Source organism: Carcharodon carcharias, assembly GCF_017639515.1.
Source record: "Carcharodon carcharias isolate sCarCar2 chromosome 40 unlocalized genomic scaffold, sCarCar2.pri SUPER_40_unloc_5, whole genome shotgun sequence".
NCBI classification, from domain to species: Eukaryota; Metazoa; Chordata; class Chondrichthyes; order Lamniformes; family Lamnidae; genus Carcharodon; species Carcharodon carcharias.
The window spans coordinates 396994-418136 of NW_024470859.1; the positions used below are offsets into that span (position 1 = coordinate 396994).

The 21143-nt window shown below is 52.6% G+C and overlaps 1 protein-coding gene across 1 annotated transcript; it reads left to right on the plus strand.

Annotated features, from left to right (window-relative positions):
- The first annotated feature begins 4 nt into the window (after positions 1-4).
- LOC121275041 (transient receptor potential cation channel subfamily V member 6-like) lies at positions 5-20829 on the plus strand. Its single transcript, XM_041182432.1, has 3 exons — positions 5-121; positions 6252-6358; positions 20595-20829. Exons 1-3 carry the CDS (start codon positions 5-7, stop codon positions 20827-20829), a joined length of 459 nt encoding a protein of 152 aa, XP_041038366.1.
- The last annotated feature ends 314 nt before the right edge of the window (positions 20830-21143 follow it).

The window sequence follows — 21143 nt, forward strand, 5'->3', positions numbered from 1 at the left end:
GATCATGTATGTGGCTTACATGATATTCGCCTTTCTCCTGATGGTGAACCTGCTGATTGCCATGATGGGTGACACACACTGGCGGGTGGCACACGAGAGGGACCAGCTGTGGCGGGCACAGGTAGGCATTCGGCTCGTTCGCCTGTACACCGGTAAATACCCACCTCGTTTGCCTGTTCACAGATACATATCCCCCTCGCTCAACTGTACATGGGTAAATATCCCCCTTGATCACCTGTACACAGGTAAATATCCCCCTTGCTCACCTGTACATGGGTAAATATCCCGCTTGCTCACCTGTACATGGGTAAATATCCCCCTCACTCACCTGTACATGGGTAAATACCCCCTTCGCTCGGCTGTACACAGGTAAATATCCCCCTTGATCACCTGTATACGGGTAAATATCCCCCTCACTCACCTGTACACATAAATATCCCCCTTGATAACCTGTACATGGGTAAATATACCCCTCGCTCACCTGTACAAAAGTAAATATCCCCCTTGATCACCTGTACACGGGTAAATATCCCCCTCACTCACCTGTACACGGGTAAATATCCCACTTGCTCACCTGTACACGGGTAAATATCCCCCTTGCTCACCTGTACATGGGTACATATTCCCCTCGCTCACCTGTACACAGGTAAATATCCCCCTTGATCACCTGTACAGGAGTAAATAACCTGCTTGTTCATCTGTACACAGGTAAATATCCTCCTCACTCACCTGTACATGGGTAAATATCCCACTTGCTCACCTGTACATGGGTAAATATCCCCCTTGCTCAACTGTACATGGGTAAATATCCCCCTCACTCACCTGTACACGGGTAAATATCCCCCTTGCTCACCTGTACATGGGTAAATATCATCCTTGCTCACCTGTACATGGGTAAATATACCCCTCACTCACCTGTACATGGGTAAATATCCCCCTCACTCACCTGTATATGGGTAAATATCCCCCTTGCTCAACTGTACATGGGTAAATATCCCCCTCACTTACCTGTACATGGGTAACTATCCCCCTTGCTCACTTGTACACGAGTAAATATCCCCCTTGATCACCTGCAAACGGGTAAATAACCCCTTTGCTCACCTGTACACAGGTAAATATCACCTCACTCGCCTGCACACGGGTAAATATCCCCCTTGATCACCTGTACAGAGGTAAATATCCCCCTCACTCACCTGTACACGGGTAAATATCCCCATTGCTCACCTGTACTTGGGTAAATATCCCCCTTGCTCACCTGTACATGGGTAAATATCTCCCTCGCTCACCTGTACATGGGTAAATATCCCCCTTGCTCGCCTGTACATGGATAAATATCTCCCTCGCTTGCCTGTACACAGGTAAAAATCTCCCTCGCTCAACTGTACACGGGTGCATATCCCCCTGGCTCAGCTGTACATAGGTAAATATCCCATTCGCTCACCTGTACACAGGTAAATATCCCCCTTGATCACCTGTACATGGGTAAATATCACCCCTTGCTCACCTGTACACAGGTAAATATCCCCCTTGCTCACCTATACACGGGTAAATATCCCCCTTGCTCACCTGTGCATGGGTAAATATCCCCCTTGCTCACCTGTTCATGATTAAATATCCCTCTCACTCACCTGTACACGGGTAAATATCCCCCTCACTCACCTGTACACGGATAAATATTCCCCTTGCTCACCTGTACACTGGTAAATATCCCCCTCGCTCACTTATACACAGGTAAATAACCCCCTTGCTCAACTGTACACGGGTAAATATCCCCCTCACTCACCTGTACATGGGTAAATATCACCTTCACTCGCCTGTAAACAGGTAAATATCCCCCTTGATCACCTGTACACGGGTAAATATCCCCCTCACTCACCTGTACACATAAATAACCCCCTTGATCACCTGTACACGGGTAAATATCCCCCTTGCTCACCTGTACATGGGTAAATATCCCCCTTGCTCACCTGTAGACAGGTATATATCCCCACATGCTCGCCTGTACACAGGTATATATCGCCACTCGTTCACCTGTGCATGGTTAAATGTCCCCCTCACTCGCCTGTACATGGATAAATATCCCCCTCGCTTGCCTGTACACAGGTAAAAATCTCCCTCTCTCAACTGTACACGGGTACGTATCCCCCTCGCTCACCTGTACATGGGTAAATATCCCCTTCGCTCGCCTGTACACAGGTAAATATCCCCCTTGATCACCTGTACACGGGTAAATATCCTCCTTGCTCACCTGTACACAGGTAAATATCCCCCTTGATCACCTGTACACGGGTAAATATCCCCCCTGCTCACATGTACACAGGTAAATATCCCCCTTGATCACCTGTACAGGGGTAAATAACACCCTTGCTCATGTGTACACAGGTAAATATCCCCCTCACTCACCTGTACACGGGTAAATATCCCCCTTGCTCACCTGTACATGGGTAAATATCCCTCTTGCTCACATGTACATGGGTAAATATCACCCTTGCTCACCTGTACATGGGTAAATATCCCCCTCACTCACCTGTACACGGGTAAATATCCCCCTCACTCACCTGTACATGGGTAAATATCCCCCTTGCTCACCTGTACACTAGTAAATATCCCCCTTGATCACCTGTACATGGGTAAATATCCCCTTTGCTCACCTGTACAGAGGTAAATATCACCTCACTCGCCTGTACACGGGTAAATATCCCCCTTGATCACCTGTACATGGGTAAATATCCCCATCACTCACCTGTACACGGGTAAATATCCCCGTTGCTCACCTGTACTTAGGTAAATATCCCCCTCGCTCACCTGTACATGGATAAATATCCCCCTCGCTTGCCTGTACACTGGTAAAAATCTCCCTCGCTCAACTGTACACGGGTATATATCCCCCTCGCTCCGCTGTACATGGGTAAATATTCCCTTCGCTCACCTGTACACAGGTAAATATCCTCCTTGATAACCTGTACATGGGTAAATATCCCCCCTTGCTCACCTGTACATGGGTAAATATCCCCCTTGCTCACCTGTTCATGGTTAAATATCCCTCTCACTCACCTGTACACGGGTAAATATCCCCCTTGCTCACCTGTACACGGGTAAATATCCCCCTTGCTCACCTGTACACTGGTAAATATCCCCCTCGCTCACATGTACACAGGTAAATAACCCCCTTGATCACCCGTACACGGGTAAATATCCCCCTTGCTCACCTGTACACTGGTAAATATCCCCCTCGCTCACATGTACACAGGTAAATAACCCCCTTGATCACCCGTACACGGGTAAATATCCCCCTTGCTCACCTGCACACAGGTAAAAATCTCCCTCGCTCAACTGTACACAGGTACTTATCCCCCTTCGCTTGCCTGTACACAGGTAAATATCCCCCTTGATCACCTGTACATGGGTAAATATCCCCCTCACTCGCCTGTACACAGGTAAATATCCCCCTTGATCACCTGTACATGGGTAAATCTCCCCCTTGCTCACCTGTACACAGGTAAATATCCCCCTCACTCACCGGTACATGGGTAAATATCCCCCCTTGCTCACCTGTACACAGGTAAATATCCCCCTTGCTCACCTATACACGGGTAAATATCCCCCTTGCTCACCTGTACATGGGTAAATATCCCCCTTGCTCACCTGTTCATGATTAAATATCCCTCTCACTCACCTGTACACGGGTAAATATCCCCCTTGCTCACCTGTACACGGGTAAATATCCACCTTGCTCACCTGTACACCAGTAAATATCCCCCTCGCTCACCTGTACACGGGTAAATAACCCCCTTGATCACCCGTACACGGGTAAATATCCCCCTTGCTCACCTGTACACAGGTAAATATCCCCCTCGCTCACCTGTACATGGGTAAATATCCCCCTTGCTCACCTGTACATGGGTAAATATCCCCCTTGCTCACCTGTACACAGGTAAATATCCCCCTCGCTCACCTGTACACAGGTAAATATCATCTCACTCGCCTGCACGCAGGTAAAAATCTCCCTCGCTCAACTGTACACAGGTACTTATCCCCCTTCACTCGCCTGTACACAGGTAAATATCCCCCTTGATGACCTGTACATGGGTAAATATCCTCCTTGCTCACCTGTACACAGGTAAATATCCCCCTCGCTCACCTGTACATGGGTAAATATCCCCCTCACTCGCCTGTACACAGGTAAATATCCCCCTTGATCACCTGTACATGGGTTTATCTCCCCCTTGCTCACCTGTACACAGGTAAATATCCCCCTCATTCACCTGTACATGGGTAAATATCCCCCTTGCTCACCTGTACATGGGTACATATCCCCCTTGCTCACCTGTATATGTGTAAATATCCGCCTCACTCACCTGTACATGGGTAAATATCCTCCTTGCTCAACTGTACATGGGTAAATATCCCTCTTGCTCACCTGTACATGGGTAAATATCCCCCTCACTCACCTGTACACAGGTAAATATCCCATTCATTCACCTGTACATGGGTAAATATCCCCCTTGCTCACCTGTACACGGGTAAATATCCCCCTCACTCACCTGTACACAAGTAAATATCCCCCTTGATCACCTGTACGTGGGTAAATATCCCCGTTGCTCACCTGTACACAGGTAAATATCACCTCACTCGCCTGTACATGGGTAAATATCCCCCTTGATCACCTGTACACAGGTAAATATCCCCCTCACACACCTGTACTTAGGTAAATATCCCCCTTGCTCATCTGTACATGGGTAAATATCCCCCTTGCTCACCTGTACATGGGTAAATATCTCCCTCGCTCACCTGTACACGGGTAAATATCCCCCTCGCTCGCTTGTAGACCGGTACATATCCCCACTTGCTCGCCTGTACACACGTATATATCCCCACTCATTAACCTGTACACGGTTAAATATCCCCTTCGCTTGCCTGTACATGGATAAATAACCCCCTCGCTTGCCTGTACCCAGGTAAAAATCTCCCTTGCTCAACCGTACACGGGTACATATCCCCCTCGCTCACCTGTACATGGGCAAATATCCCCCTCGCTCGCCTGTACACAGTAAATATCCCCCTTGCTCACCTGTACACAGGTAAATATCTCCCTCACTCACATGTACACGGGCAAATATCCACCTTGCTCACCTGTACATGGGTAAATATCCCCTTCGTTCACCTGTACACATGTAAATATCCCCCTTGATCACCTGTACATGGGTAAATATCCCCCTTGCTCACCTGTGCACAGGTAAATATCCCCCTTGATCACCTGTACAGGGGTAGATAACACCCTTGTTTATCTGTACACAGGTAAATATCCCCCTCACTCACCTGTACACGGGTAAATATCCCACTTGCTCACCTGTACATGGGTAAATATCCCCCTTGCTCACCTGTACACGGGAAAATATCCCCTCACTCACCTGTACACGGGTAAATATCCCCCTTGCTCACCTGTACATGGGTAAATATCACCCTTGCTCACCTGTACATGGGTAAATATCCCCCTCACTCACCTGTACACGGGTAAATATCCCCCTCACTCACCTGTATATGGGTAAATATCCCCCTTGCTCACCTGTACATGGGTAAATATCCCCCTTGCTCACCTGTTCATGGGTAAATATCCCTCTCACTCACCTGTACACGGGTAAATATCCCCCTTGCTCACCTGTACATGTGTAAATATCCCCCTTGCTCACCTGTACATGGGTAAATATCCCCCTCTCTCACCTGTATACGGGTAAATATCCCCCTCACTCACCTGTACATGGGTAAATATCCCTCTTGCTCACCTGTACACGGGTAAATATCCCCCTCACTCACCTGTACATGAGTAAATATCCCCCTTGATCACTTGTACACGGGTAAATATCCCCCTTGCTCACCTGTACACAGGTAAATATCACCTCACTCGCCTGTACACAGGTAAATATCCCCCTCGCTCACCTGTTCACAGGTAAATATCCCTTTTGCTCACCTGTACACAGGTAAATATCCCCCTCGCTCACCTGTTCACAGGTAAATATCCCTTTTGCTCACCTGTACACAGGTAAGTATTCCCATTGTTTGCCTGTACACAGGTAAATAACCCACTCGTTCGCCTGTACACAGGTAGGTATTCCCATTGTTCGCTGTACACAGGTAAATAACCCAGTTTCTCACCTGTACACAGGTAAATATTCCCATTGTTCACCTGTATACAGGTAAATAACCCAGTCGCTCATCTGTACACAGTCTCATTCGCCTGTGTTCTGCACCAGGTTGTCGCAACAACCATCCTGTTGGAACGCCGATTGCCAAAGTGGATGTGGCCCAGGATTGGAATTCACGGAGCGAAATTTGGGCTGGGAAACAACTGGTATCTCAGGTTGGTTCCCAAACTACTTCCCCTCCTTGTTCTGGGGGTTCCTGAGCATTGTGTCACCAAAGTTGGGTTAGGGGTACAGAGGGGTGGGAGGCTGTGGGGTTTACAGGGGTGAGATTGGCTTATGGTTAGGGGGTTTGTGGTTTGAAGTTGGGGTTAGGGTTCGGGGTTAGGGTTGGGGGTTATGTGTTAGGGTGTTGGGCATAAGGGTGTTGGGGGTTAGGGTGCTGGGGGTTAGGGTGTTGGGGTAAGGGTGTTGGGGATTAGGGATGGGGGTTAGGGCTTAGGTTTAGGGGTTAGGGCTGGTGTCTAGGTTTGGGGGTTAGGGGTTAGGGTTAGGGGTTAGGGTTGGTGTCTAGGTTTGGGGGTTGGGGGTTTGGGGTTAGGGGTTAGGGCTGGTGTCTAGGTTTGGGGGTTAGTGTTAGGGGTAAGGGTAGGTGTCTAGGTTTGGGGGTTAGGGTTAGGGGTTAGGGCTGGTGTCTAGGTTTGGGGGTTAGGGGTTAGGGTTAGGGGTTAGGGTTGGTGTCTAGGTTTGGGGGTTAGGGGTTAGGGTTGGTGTCTAGGTTTGGGGGTTAGGGGTTAGGGTTAGGGGTTAGGGCTGGTGTCTAGGTTTGGGGGTTAAGGGTTAGGGTTAGGGGTTAGGGTTGGTGTTTAGGTTTGGGGGTTAGGGGTTAGGGTTAGGGGTTAGGGCTGGTGTCTAGGTTTGGGGGTTAGGGTTAGGGGTTAGGGTTGGTGTCTAGGTTTGGGGGTTAGGGGTTAGGGTTAGGGGTTAGGGCTGGTGTCTAGGTTTGGGGGTTAGGGTTAGGGGTTAGGGTTGGTGTCTAGGTTTGGGGGTTAGGGGTCAGGGTTAGGGGTTAGGGCTGGTGTCTAGGTTTGGGGGTTAGGGTTAGTGGTTAGGGCTGGTGTCTAGGTTTGGGGTTAGGGTTAGGGGTTAGGGGTTAGGGCTGGTGTCTAGGTTTGGGGGTTAGGGTTAGGGGTTAGGGCTGGTGTCTAGGTTTGGGGGTTAGGGGTTAGGGGTTAGGGCTGGTGTCTAGGTTTGGGGGTTAGGGTTAGGGGTTAGGGTTGGTGTCTAGTTTTGGGGGTTAGGGGTAGGGGTTAGGGCTGGTGTCTAGGTTTGTGGGTTAGGGCTTAGGGTTAGGGGTTAGGTTTGGTGTCTAGGTTTGGGGGTTAGGGGTTAGGGTTAGGGGTTAGGGATGGTGTCTAGGTTTGGGGGTTAGGGGTTAGGGCTGGTGTCTAGGTTTGGGTTTGGGCGTTAGGATTTGGGGTTAGGGTTGGTGTCTGATTTTGGGGGTTTGGGTTAGGCTCTAAGGTTGGGGTTTTTGGGTTTAGGGTGTTGGGTTTGGGGTTTAAGGATTAGGGTTAGGTATTAGGGTGTTGGGGGTAAGGGTGTTAGGTTTGGGGGTTAAGCGATAGGGTTGGGTGTTAGGGTCTTGAGGGACAGGGTGTTAGGTTTGGGGGTTAGGGTTCAGGGTGTTGGGTTAAGGTTTAGGGTTGGGGGTTCAGGTTGGTGTGTTAGGTTTGGGGTTAAGGGTTAGGGTTGGGGGTTAGGGTGTTGGGGTAAGGGTGTTAGGTTTGGGGGTTAGTGTTTAGGGTATTGGGTTAGGGTTAAGGTTTTGGGTTGGGGGTTCAGGTTGGTGTGTTAGCTTTGGGTTTAAGGGTTAGGGTTTGGGTGTTAGTTGTTAGGGTGTTGGGGTAAGGGTGTTAGGTTTGGTGGTTGGGGGTTAGGGTTTAAGGTATTGGGGTTAAGGTTTAAGGTTTGGGCTTGGGGGTTCGGGTTAGTGTGTTAGGTTTGTGGGTTAAGGGTTAGGGTGTTGTGGTCAGGGTTGGAGGTTAGGGTTAGGGGTTAGGGCTGGTGTCTAGGTTTGGGGTTTAGGCATTAGGGTGTTAGGGTTAGGGTTGGAGGTTAGGGTTAGGGGTTAGGGCTGGTGTCTAGGTTTGGGGTTTAGGCATTAGGGTGTTAGGGTTAGGGTTGAGGTCCAGGGTTGTGGGTTCCAGTTTGTGTGTTAGGTTTGGGGGTTAGGTTTAGGGGTTAGGGTTGGGGTCTAGGGTTGGGGTTTAGGGTTAGGGTTGGGGTCTAGGATTAGGGGTTGGGATCTAGTGTTGGGGTTTAGGGTTGGGGTTGGGGTCTAGGGTTGGTGGCTCGGGTTAGTGTATTGGGTTTGTGTGGTAGGATTAGGGTTAGGGTGTTAGATTTTGTAGCTAGGGTTAGGGGTTGGGTTAGTGTGTTAAGTTTGGGGGTTGGGGTTCGGCTGCTTTGTTTGGGGGTTCGGGTTAGGGGTTAGGGTTTTGGTCTTGTTTTGGGGGTTAGTGTTAGGGTTGGGATCTAGGGTTGGGGGTTAGGGTTATGGTTGGTGTCTAGGGTTGCGGTTTAGCATTAGGGTTGGAGTCTAGGGTTGGCGGTTAGGGTTAGGGTTGGGTTCTAGGGTTGCAGTTTAGGGATAGGGTTGGGGTCTAGGGTTGAGGTTTAGGGTTAGTGTATTGGGTTTGTGTGGTAAGGTTAGGGTTAGAGTTTAGGGGTCTAGGGTTGGGGTTTAGGTTTAGGGTTGGGGTCTAGGGTTGGGGTTTAAGGTTAGTGTATTGGGTTTGTGTGGTAGGGTGAGGGTTAGGGTGAGGGTTAGGTGTCTAGGGTTGGGGATTAGGCTTAGGGTTGGGGCTTAGGGTTGGGGTTGGGGACTAGGCTTGGTGGTTCGGGTTAGTGTATTGGGTTTGTGTGGTAGGGTGAGGGTTAGGGTTTAGGTGTCTAGGGTTGGGGATTAGGCTTAGGGTTGCGGTTGGGGACTAGGCTTGGTGGTTCGGGTTAGTGTATTGGGTTTGTGTGGTAGGGTGAGGGTTAGGGTTTAGGTGTCTAGGGTTGGGGATTAGGCTTAGAGTTGGGGCTTAGGGTTGGGGTTGGGGACTAGGCTTGGTGGTTCGGGTTAGTGTATTGGGTTTGTGTGGTAGGGTTAGGGTTAGGGTGCTAGATTTTGGAGTTCGTGTTAGAGGTTGGGTTAGTGTGGTATGTTTGAGGGTTAGGGCTTAGGGTGTTTGGTTTGGGGGTTAGGGTTAGGGCATTGGGGTTGGGTGTTAGTGTATTAGGTTTTGGGGTTAGTGTGTTAGGGTTAGGGTTCAGGGTTAGTGTTGGGTGTTCGTGTTAGTGTATTGGGTTTGGGAGTTAGGGTTTAGGGTTGGAGGTGTGGGTTAGCATGTTAGGTTTGGGGGTTAGGAGTTAGGGTGTTGGGGTTTAAGGGTTAGCCTGTTAGGGTTGGGCTCTAGGTTTTGGGGTTAGGTGTTAAGATGTTGGGGGTTCATGTGTTAGATTTGGGGGTTCATGTGTTAGGGTTAGGGGTTAGGGTTGGGGCCTGGGGTTGGGGGTTCAGGTTAGTGTATTAGGTTTGGGGGTTAGAGGTCTGGGTTAGAGAGTGGGGTTGGGGTCTAGGTTTGGGGGTTAGCGGTTAGCGTGTTAGGGTTGGGGATTAGGGTAATGGTATTAGGTTTGGGGGTTAGAGTTAGGGTTAGGGTGTTGGGTGTTAGGGTGTTGGGGTTTAGGATGTTGGGGGTTAGGGGTTAGTGTTTTAGGGGTTTGGGTGTTGGGGACTAGGGTGTTGGGGATTAGGGTGTTGGGGGTTCGGGTGTTGGGGGTTTGGGTGTTGGAGGTTAGGGTGTTAGGGGTTAGGGTGTTGGGATTAGGGTGTTGGGGGTTAGGGTTTGGGTCTAGGTTTTGGTGTTAGAGGTTAGGCTTTAGGGTTGGGGTCTAGGTTTGGGGGTTAGGAGTTAGGGTTGGGGTCTAGGTTTGGGGGTTAGGAGTTAGGGTTGGGGTTTAGGTTTGGGGGTTAGGGGTTAGGGTGTTGGGGGTTAGGATGTTGGGGGGTCATGTGTTAGATTTTGGGGTTCGTGTGTTAGGGTTAGGGGTTAGGTTTGGGGCCTGGGGTTGGGGGTTCAGGTTAGTGTATTAGGTTTGGGGGTTAGTGGTCTGGGTTAGAGAGTGGGTTTGGGGTCTAAGTTTGGCGGTTACTGGTTAGCATGTTAGGGTTGGGGGTTAGGGTAATGGTATTAGGCTTGGGTGTTAGAGTTAGGGTTAGGGGGTTGGGAGTTAGGGGTTAGGATGTTGCGTGTTAGGGTGTTGGGGGTCAGGATGTTGGGGGTTAGGGGTTAGTGTTTTAGGGGTTCGGGTGTTGGGGATTAGGGTGTAGGGGGTTCGGGTGTTGGGGGTTTGGGTGTTGGAGGTTAGGGTGTTAGGGGTTAGGGTGTTGGGATTAGGGTGTTGGGGGTTAGGGTTGGGGTCTAGGTTTTGGGGTTAGAGGTTAGGGTTTAGGGTTGGGGTCTAGGTTTGGGGGTTAGGGTTGGGGTTTAGGTTTGGGGGTTAGAGGTTAGGGTGTTGGGCGTTAGGATGTTGGGGGTTTGTGTGTTAGATTTGGGGGTTCATGTGTTAGGGTTAGGGGTTAGGGTTGGGGCCTAGGGTTGGGGGTTTGGGATAGTGTATTAGGTTTGGGGGTTAGAGGTCTGTGTTAGAGGTTAAGGTTGGGATCTAGGTTTGGGGGTTAGCGGTTAGCGTGTTAGGGTTGGGGGTTACGGTAATGGTATTAGGTATGGGGGTTATGGTTAGGGTTAGGGTGTTGCAGGTTAGGGTGTTGGGGGTTAGGGTGTTGGGGGTTCGGGTATTGGGGGTTCGGGTGTTGGATGTTCGGGTGTTGGATGTTCGGGTGTTGGATGTTAGGGTGTTAGGGGTTAGGGTGTTGGGATTAGGATGCTGGGGGTTAGCGGAAGCATGTTAGGGTTGGGGTCTAGGTTTTGGAGTTAGAGGTTAGGGTTTAGGGTTGGGATCTAGGTTTTGGGGTTAGGAGTTAGGGTTGGGGTTTTGGTTTGGGGGTTAGGGATTTGCGTGTTAGGGCTGGGGGTTAGGGTTAGACGTTACGGTTACAGTTAGGGTGTTGGGGGTTAGTGTGTTGGGGTTTAGGGTGTTGGGGTTAGGGTGTTGGGATTTAGGGTGTAGAGGGTGTTGGGGGTCAGTGTGCTGGGGGCTAGGGTGCTGGGGGCTAGGGTGCTGGAGGCTAGGGTGTTGGGGGTTTGGGTGTTGGGGGTTATGGTGTTTGGGGTTCGGATGTTTGGGGTTTGGGTGTTTGGGGTTTGGGTGTTTGGGGTTCGGGTGTTGGGGGTTAGGGTGTTGGGGAGTAGGGGTTAGGGTGTTGCGGGTTAGGGTGTTGGGGGTAGGGGTTATGGTGTTGCGGGTTAGGGTGTTGGGGGTTAGGGATAAGGATGTTGGGATTAGTGTGTTGGGGATTAGTGTGTTGGGGATTAGTGTGTTGGGGATTAGTGTGTTGGGGTTAGGGTGTTGGGGCTTAGGGTGTTGGGGATTAGGGTGTTGGGGATTAGGGTGTTGGGGGTTAGGGTGTTGGGGGTTAGGGTGTTGGGGGTTAGCGTGTTAGGGTTGGGGGTTAGAGTGTTGGGGGTTAGAGTGTTGGGGGTTAGAGTGTTGGGGGTTAGGGTGTTGGGGGTTAGTGTGTTGGGGGTTAGCGTGTTTGGGTTAGGGTGTTGGGGGTTGGTGTGTTGGGGGTTAGGGTGATTGGGTTAGGGTGTTTGGGTTAGGGTGTTGGGGGATAGTGTGTTGGGGGATAGTGTGTTGGAGGTTAGGGTTTTGGGGGTTAGGGTTTTGGGGGTTAACGTGTTGGAGGTTATGGTGTTGGGAGTTAGTGTGTTGGGTGTTAGGGTGTTTGGGTTATGGTGTTGGGTATTAGGGTGTTGGGGGTTAAGGTGTTTGGGTAGGGTGTTGGGAGTTAGGGTGTTTGGGTTAGGGTGTTGGGGGTTAGGGTGTTGGGGTTTAGGGTGTTTGGGGTTAGGGTGTTGGGTGTTGGGTGTTAGGGTGTTAGGGTGTTGGGTGTTAGGGTGTTTGGGATTTGGCTGTTAGGGTGTTGGGTGTTATGGTGTTGGGGGTTGGGGGTTAGAGTGTTGGGATTAGGGTGTTAGGGGTTAGGGGTTAGGGTGTTGGGATTAGGTTGTTGGGGGTTAGGGGTTAGGCTGTTGGGATTAGGGTGTTGGGGGTTAGGGTGTTGGGTGTTAGGGTGTTGGGTGTTAGTGTATTTGGGGTTTGGCTGTTAGGGTGTTGGGTGTTAGGGTGTTAGGGTTGGGGGTTAGGGGTTAGGGTGTTGGGGTTAGGATGTTGGGCTTTAGGGTGTTTGGGGTTAGGGTGTTGGGTGTTGGGTATTAGGGTGTTAGTGTGTTGGGTGTTAGGGTGTTTGAGGTTTGGCTGTTAGGGTGTTGGGGGTTGGATGTTAGGGTGTTGGGGTTAGGGTGTTGGGATTAGGTTGTTGGGGGTTGGGGGTTAGGGTGTTGGGGTTTGGGTGTTAGGATGTTGGGTGTTAGGGGTTAGGGTGTTGGGTGATGGGTGTTGGGATTAGGGTGTTGGGGGTTAGGGGTTAGGGTGTTGGGGGTTAGGGTGTTGGGGGTTAGGCTGCTGGGTGTTAGGGTGATAGGGTGTTGGGTTTAGGGTGTTGGGATTAGGGTGTTGGGAGTTAGGGGTTAGGGCATTGGGTGTTAGGGTGTTGGGATTAGTGTGTTGGGATTAGGGTGTTGGGATTAGGGTGTTGGGTGTTAGGGTGTTGGGTGTTAGGGTGTTGGGGTAAGGGGTTAGGGTGTTGGGGACTAGGGGTTAGGCTGTTGGGGGTTAGGTTGTTGGGGGTTAGGGTGTTGGGGATGGGTGTTGGGGGTTCGGGTGTTAGGGTCTTAAGGGTTAGGGTGTTTGGGGTTTGGGTGTTAGGGTGTTGGGTGTTAGGGTGTTGGGATTAGGGTGTTGGGGGTTAGGGGTTAGGGTGTTGGGTTTAGGGTGTTGGGATTAGGGTGTTGGGGGTTAGGGGTTAGGGTGTTGGGATTAGGGTGTTGGGATTAGGGTGTTGGGATTAGGGTGTTGGGTGTTAGGGTGTTGGGTGTTAGGGTGTTGGGGTAAGGGGTTAGGGTGTTGGGGGCTAGGGGTTAGGCTGTTGGGGGTTAGGGTGTTGGGGGTTAGGGTGTTGGGGGTGGGTGTTGGGGGTTCGGGTGTTAGGGTCTTGGGGGTTAGGGTGTTTGGGGTTTGGGTGTTAGGTTGTTGGGTGTTAGGGTGTTTGGGGTTTGGGTGTTAGGGTGTTGGGTGTTAGGGTGTTGGGGGTAAGGGGTTAGGGTGTTGGGGGTTAGGAGTTAGGGTGTTGGGGGTTAGGGGTTAGGGTTTTGGGGGTTAGGGTGTTGGGGGATGGGTGTTGGGGGATGGGTGTTGGGTGTTAGGGTGTTAGGGTATTTGGGGTTCGGGTGTTAGGGTGTTTGGGGTTTGGGGTTTGGGTGTTAGGGTGTTAGGGTGTTTGGGGTTTGGGTGTTAGGGTGTTGGGGTTTGGGTGTTTGGGGTTTGGGTGTTTGGGTGTTAGGGTGTTGGATGTTAGGGTGTTAGGGTGTTTGAGGTTTGGGTGTTAGGGTGTTTGGGGTTTGGGTGTTAGGGTGTTGGGTGATAGGGTGTTGGGGGTTGGGGGTTAGGTGTTAGGGTGTTGGGGGTTAGGGTGTTGGGGGCTAGGGGTTAGGCTGTTGGGGGTTAGGGTGTTGGGGGTTAGGGTGTTGGGGATGGGTGTTGGGGGTTAGGGTGTTAGGGTGTTAGGGTGTTTGGGGTTCGGGTGTTAGGGTCTTGGGGGTTAGGGTGTTTGGGGTTTGGGTGTTCGGGTGTTGGGTGTTAGGGTGTTTGGGGTTTGGGTGTTAGGCTGTTGGGGTTTGGGTGTTTGGGGTTTGGGTGTTAGGGTGTTGGATGTTAGGGTGTTAGGGTGTTTGGGGTTTGAGGTTTGGGTGTTAGGGTGTTGGGTGATAGGGTGTTGGGGGTTGGGGGTCAGGTGTTAGGGTGTTGGGGGTTAGGGTGTTGGGGGTTAGGGTGTTGAGTGTTAGGGTGTTTGGGGTTTGGGTGTTAGGGTGTTGGGGTTTGGGTGTTTGGGGTTTGGTTGTTAGGGTGTTGGGTGTTAGGGTGTTGGATGTTAGGGTGTTCGGGTGTTTGGGGTTTGGGGTTTGGGTGTTAGGGTGTTTGGGGTTTGGGTGTTAGGGTGTTGGGTGATAGGGTGATAGGGTGTTGGGGGTTGGGGGTTAGGTGTTAGGGTGTTGGGGTTAGGGTGTTGGGTGTTAGGGTGCTGGGTGTTAGTGTATTTGGGGTTTGGCTGTTAGGGTGTTGGGTGTTAGGGTGTTGGGGGTTGGGGGTTAGGGTGTTGGGGTTAGGGTGTTGGGGTTTAGGGTGTTTGGGGTTAGGGTGTTGGGTGTTAGGGTGTTAGGGTGTTGGGTGTTAGGGTGTTTGGGGTTTGGCTGTTAGGGTGTTGGGGTTAGGGTGTTGGGTGTTAGGGTGCTGGGTGTTAGTGTATTTGGGGTTTGGCTGTTAGGGTGTTGGGTGTTAGGGTGTTGGGGGTTGGGGGTTAGGGGTTAGGGTGTTGGGGTTAGGGTGTTGGGGTTTAGGGTGTTTGGGGTTAGGGTGTTGGGTGTTAGGGTGTTAGGGTGTTGGGTGTTAGGGTGTTTGGGGTTTGGCTGTTAGGGTGTTGGGTGTTAGGGTGTTGGGGGTTGGGGGTTAGGGTGTTGGGATTAAGGTGTTGGGGGTTAGGGGTTAGGGTGTTAGGGTGTTGGGGGTTAGGGTGTTTGGGGTTTGGCTGTTAGGGTGTTGGGTGTTAGGGTGTTTGGGGTTGGGGTGTTTGGGGTTTGGCTGTTAGGGTGTTGGGTGTTAGGGTGTTGGGGGTTGGGGGTTAGGGTGTTGGGTGTTAGGGTGTTGGGGGTTAGGGTGTTTGGGATTTGGCTGTTAGCGTGTTGGGTGTTGGTGTTAGGGTGTTGGGTGTTAGGGTGTTGGGGGTTGGGGGTTAGGGTGTTGGGGGTTAGGGTGTTTGGGGTTTGACTGTTAGGGTGTTGGGTGTTAGGTTGTTGGGTGTTGGGTGTTAGGGGTTCGGGGTTAGGGGTTAGGGGTTAGGGGTTAGGGTGTTGGGGGTTAGGGTGTTAGGGTGTTGGGGGTTAGGGTGTTTGGGGTTTGGCTGTTAGGTTGTTGGGTGTTAGGGTGTTGGGGGTTGGGGGTTAGGGGTTGGGGGTTAGGGGTTAGGGTGTTGGGGGTTAGGGTGTTAGGGTGTTGGGGGTTAAGGTGTTTGGGGTTTGGCTGTTAGGGTGTTGGGTGTTAGGGTGTTGGGTGTTAGGGTGTTGGGGGTTGGGGGTTAGGGGTTAGGGTGTTGGGGGTTAGGGTGTTGGGTGTTAGGGTGTTGGGAGTTGGGGGTTGGGGGTTAGGTGTTAGGGTGTTGGGGGTTAGGGTGTTAGGGTGTTTGGTGTTAGGGTGTTTGGGGTTAGGGTGTTTGGGGTTCGGGTGTTAGGGTGTTTGGGGTTGGGGGTTGGGCGTTGGGGGTTAGGTGTTAGGGTGTTTGGGGTTAGGGTGTTGGGGTGTTGGGGTTTGGGTGTTTGGGGTTTGGTTGTTAGGGTGTTGGGTGTTAGGGTGTTGGATGTTAGGGTGTTAGGGTGTTTGGGGTTTGGGTGTTAGGGTGTTTGGGGTTTGGGTGTTAGGGTGTTGGGTGATAGGGTGATAGGGTGTTGGGGGTTGGGGGTTAGGTGTTAGGGTGTTGGGGGTTAGGGTGTTGGGTGTTAGGGTGCTGGGTGTTAGTGTATTTGGGGTTTGGCTGTTAGGGTGTTGGGTGTTAGGGTGTTGGGGGTTGGGGGTTAGGGGTTAGGGTGTTGGGGTTAGGGTGTTGGGGGTTAGGGTGTTGGGGCTTAGGCTGCTGGGTGTTAGGTTGATAGGGTGTTGTGTTTAGGGTGTTGGGATTAAGGTGTTGGGAGTTAGGGGTTAGGGCATTGGTTGTTAGGGTGTTGGGATTAGTGTGTTGGGATTAGGGTGTTGGGATTAGGGTGTTGGGTGTTAGGGTGTTGGGTGTTAGGGTGTTGGGGTAAGGGGTTAGGGTGTTGGGGACTAGGGGTTAGGCTGTTGGGGGTTAGGTTGTTGGGGGTTAGGGTGTTGGGGATGGGTGTTGGGGGTTAGGGGTTAGGGTGTTGGGTTTAGGGTGTTGGGATTAGGGTGTTGGGGGTTAGGGGTTAGGGTGTTGGGTGTTAGGGTGTTGGGATTAGGGTGTTGGGATTAGGGTGTTGGGATTAGGGTGTTGGGTGTTAGGGTGTTGGGTGTTAGGGTGTTGGGGTAAGGGGTTAGGGTGTTGGGGGCTAGGGGTTAGGCTGTTGGGGGTTAGGGTGTTGGGGGTTAGGGTGTTGGGGATGGGTGTTGGGGGTTCGGGTGTTAGGGTCTTGGGGGTTAGGGTGTTTGGGGTTTGGGTGTTAGGGTGTTGGGTGTTAGGGTGTTTGGGGTTTGGGTGTTAGGGTGTTGGGTGTTAGGGTGTTGGGGGTAAGGCGTTAGGGTGTTGGGGGTTATGAGTTAGGGTGTTGGGCGTTAGGGGTTAGGGATTTGGGGGTTAGGGTGTTGGGGGATGGGTGTTGGGGGATGGGTGTTGGGTGTTAGGGTGTTAGGGTGTTAGGGTGTTTGGGGTTCGGGTGTTAGGGTGTTTGGGGTTTGGGGTTTGGGTGTTAGGGTGTTAGGGTTTTTGGGGTTTGGGTGTTAGGGTGTTGGGGTTTGGGTGTTGGGGTTTGGGTGTTTGGGTGTTAGGGTGTTGGATGTTAGGGTGTTAGGGTGTTTGAGGTTTGGGTGTTAGGGTGTTTGGGGTTTGGGTGTTAGGGTGTTGGGTGATAGGGTGTTGGGGGTTGGGGGTTAGGTGTTAGGGTGTTGGGGGTTAGGGTGTTGGGGGCTAGGGGTTAGGCTGTTGGGGGTTAGGGTGTTGGGGGTTAGGGTGTTGGGGATGGGTGTTGGGGGTTAGGGTGTTAGGGTGTTAGGGTGTTTGGGGTTCGGGTGTTAGGGTCTTGGGGGTTAGGGTGTTTGGGGTTTGGGTGTTCGGGTGTTGGGTGTTAGGGTGTTTGGGGTTTGGGTGTTAGGGTGTTGGGGTTTGGGTGTTTGGGGTTTGGGTGTTAGGGTGTTGGATGTTAGGGTGTTAGGGTGTTTGGAGTTTGAGGTTTGGGTGTTAGGGTGTTTGGGGTTTGGGTGTTAGGGTGTTGGGTGATAGGGTGTTGGGGGTTGGGGGTCAGGTGTTAGGGTGTTGGGGGTTAGGGTGTTGGGGGTTAGGGTGTTGGGTGTTAGGGTGTTTGGTGTTTGGGTGTTAGGGTGTTGGGGTTTGGGTGTTTGGGGTTTGGTTGTTAGGGTGTTGGATGTTAGGGTGTTCGGGTGTTTGGGGTTTGGGGTTAGGGTGTTAGGGTGTTTGGGGTTTGGGTGTTAGGGTGTTGGGTGATAGGGTGATAGGGTGTTGGGGGTTGGGGGTTAGGTGTTAGGGTGTTGGGGTTAGGGTGTTGGGTGTTAGGGTGCTGGGTGTTAGTGTATTTGGGGTTTGGCTGTTAGGGTGTTGGGTGTTAGGGTGTTGGGGGTTGGGGGTTAGGGTGTTGGGGTTAGGGTGTTGGGGTTTAGGGTGTTTGGGGTTAGGGTGTTGGGTGTTAGGGTGTTAGGGTGTTGGGTGTTAGGGTGTTTGGGGTTTGGCTGTTAGGGTGTTGGGTGTTAGGGTGTTGGGGGTTGGGGGTTAGGGTGTTGGGATTAGGGTGTTGGGGGTTAGGGGTTAGGGTGTTGGGGGTTAGGGTGTTTGGGGTTTGGCTGTTAGGGTGTTGGGTGTTAGGGTGTTGGGGGTTGGGGGTTAGGGTGTTGGGGGTTAGGGTGTTTGGGGTTTGACTGTTAGGGTGTTGGGTGTTAGGGTGTTGGGTGTTGGGGGTTAGGGGTTGGGGGTTAGGGGTTAGGGGTTAGGGTGTTGGGGGTTAGGGTGTTAGGGTGTTGGGGGTTAGGGTGTTTCGGGTTTGGCTGTTAGGTTGTTGGGTGTTAGGGTGTTGGGGGTTGGGGGTTAGGGGTTGGGGGTTAGGGGTTAGGGTGTTGGGGGTTAGGGTGTTAGGGTGTTGGGGGTTAAGGTGTTTGGGGTTTGGCTGTTAGGGTGTTGGGTGTTAGGGTGTTGGGTGTTAGGGTGTTGGGGGTTGGGGGTTAGTGGTTAGGGTGTTGGGGCTTAGGGTGTTGGGTGTTAGGGTGTTGGGAGTTGGGGGTTGGGGGTTAGGTGTTAGGGTGTTGGGGGTTAGGGTGTTAGGGTGTTTGGTGTTAGGGTGTTTGGGGTTAGGGTGTTTGGGGTTAGGTGTTAGGGTGTTGGGGGTTAGGGTGTTAGGGTGTTTGGTGTTAGGGTGTTTGGGGTTAGGGTGTTTGGGGTTCGGGTGTTAGGGTGTTTGGGGTTGGGGGTTGGGGGTTAGGTGTTAGGGTGTTTGGGGTTAGGGTGTTGGGGGTTAGGGTGTTGGGTGTTAGGGTGTTTGGGGTTTGGGTGTTAGGGTGTTGGGGTTTGGGTGTTTGGGGTTTGGTTGTTAGGGTGTTGGGTGTTAGGGTGTTGGATGTTAGGGTGTTAGGGTGTTTGGGGTTTGGGTGTTAGGGTGTTTGGGGTTTGGGTGTTAGGGTGTTGTGTGATAGGGTGATAGGGTGTTGGGGGTTGGGGGTTAGGTGTTAGGGTGTTGGGGGTTAGGGTGTTGGGTGTTAGGGTGCTGGGTGTTAGTGTATTTGGGGTTTGGCTGTTAGGGTGTTGGGTGTTAGGATGTTGGGGGTTGGGGGTTAGGGGTTAGGGTGTTGGGGTTAGGGTGTTGGGGTTTATGGTGTTTGGGGTTAGGGTGTTGGGTGTTAGGGTGTTAGGGTGTTGGGTGTTAGGGTGTTTGGGGTTTGGCTGTTAGGGTGTTGGGTGTTAGGGTGTTGGTGGTTGGGGGTTAGGGTGTTGGGATTAGGGTGTTGGGGGTTAGGGGTTAGGGTGTTAGGGTGTTGGGGGTTAGGGTGTTTGGGGTTTGGCTGTTAGGGTGTTGGGTGTTAGGGTGTTTGGGGTTGGGGTGTTTGGGGTTTGGCTGTTAGGGTGTTGGGTGTTAGGGTGTTGGGGGTTGGGGGTTAGGGTGTTGGGTGTTAGGGTGTTGGGGGTTAGGGTGTTTGGGGTTTGGCTGTTAGGGTGTTGGGTGTTGGTGTTAGGGTGTTGGGTGTTAGGGTGTTGGGGGTTGGGGGTTAGGGTGTTGGGGGTTAGGGTGTTTGGGGTTTGGCTGTTAGGGTGTTGGGTGTTTGGGTGTTGGGGGTTAGGGGTTGGGGGTTAGGGGTTAGGGGTTAGGGTGTTGGGGGTTAGGGTGTTAGGGTGTTGGGGGTTAGGGTGTTTGGGGTTTGGCTGTTAGGTTGTTGGGTGTTAGGGTGTTGGGTGTTAGGGTGTTGGCGGTTGGGGGTTAGGGGTTGGGGGTTAGGGGTTAGGGTGTTGGGGGTTAGGGTGTTTGGGGTTTGGCTGTTAGGTTGTTGGGTGTTAGGGTGTTGGGTGTTAGGGTGTTGGGGGTTGGGGGTTAGGGGTTGGGGTTAGGGTGTTAGGGTGTTTGGGGTTTGGGTGTTAGGGTGTTGAGGTTTGTGTGTTTGGGGTTTGGTTGTTAGGGTGTTGGGTGTTAGGGTGTTGGGAGTTGGGGGTTAGGGTGCTGGGTGTTAGGGTGTTGGGGGTTAGGGTGTTTGAGGTTTGGCTGTTAGGGTGTTGGGTGTTGGTGTTAGGGTGTTGGGTGTTAGGGTGTTGGGGGTTGGGAGTTAGGGTGTTGGGGGTTAGGGTGTTTGGGGTTTGGCTGTTAGGGTGTTGGGTGTTAGGGTGTTGGGTGTTGGGGGTTAGGGGTTGGGGGTTAGGGGTTAGGGGTTAGGGTGTTGGGGGTTAGGGTGTTAGGGTGTTGGGGGTTAGGGTGTTTGGGGTTTGGCTGTTAGGTTGTTGGGTGTTAGGGTGTTGGGTGTTCGGGTGTTGGGTGTTAGGGTGTTGGGGGTTGGGGGTTAGGGGTTAGGGTGTTGGGGGTTAGGGTGTTGGGTGTTGGGTGTTGGGGGTTGGGGGTTAGGGGTTAGGGGTTAGGGTGTTGGGGGTTAGGGTGTTAGTGTGTTTGGGGTTAGGGTGTTTGGGGTTCGGGTGTTAGGGTGTTTGGGGTAGGGTGTTTGGGGTTGGGGGTTGGGGGTTGGGGTTAGGTGTTAGGGTGTTGGGGGTTAGGGTGTTAGGGTGTTTGGTGTTAGGATGTTTGGGGTAGGGTGTTTGGGGTTGGGGGTTGGGGGTTAGGGTGTTAGGTTGTTTGGTGTTAGGGTGTTTGGGGTTAGGGTGTTTGGGGTTCGGGTGTTAGGGCCTTGGGGGTTAGTATGTTAGTGTTGCGGGTGTGATTCTGTGCTAAGTGATGTGTGGCTATTCCTCACCCCTGCCCGCAGTGACTGAGTCTTGCCTCTTGCCCCCTGCAGGGTTGAGGACCGGAACGAGAGTGCGTCTCAGAGAGCTCGGCGCTACCTGAAGCATTTCCAACAGGCGGGAGCCTCCGGAGCGGAGAAGCAGAAGGAGGGCGAGGCTGAGGGAGAGGGTGCCCCGGGGTGGCGGGGGGAGGCGGAGGGGGTCTCAGGGCAGGGCTGGGAGCTTGTCAGACGCACCGCGCTGTGCCCAGCGATGGGCCAGAGGCACGAACACATCTACCACATCTGAGGAAGGGGAGCGTGATGCGGTGGGGTCTGCGGGGAGGGTGATGTGGTGGGGTCTGCGGGGAGGGTGATGTGGGGGGGGTCTGCGGTGAGGGTGATGTGGTGGGGGTCTGCGGGGAAGGTGATGTGGGGGGGGTCTGCGGGGAGGGTGATGTGGGGGGTGTCTGCGGGGAGCATGATGCGGTGGGGTCTGTGGGGAGCGTGATGCGGTGGGGTCTGCGGGGAGGGTGATGTGGGAGGGTCTGCGGGGAGCGTGATGCGGTGGGGTCTGCGGGGAGGGTGATGCGGTGGGGTCTGCGGGGAGGGTGATGTGGGGGG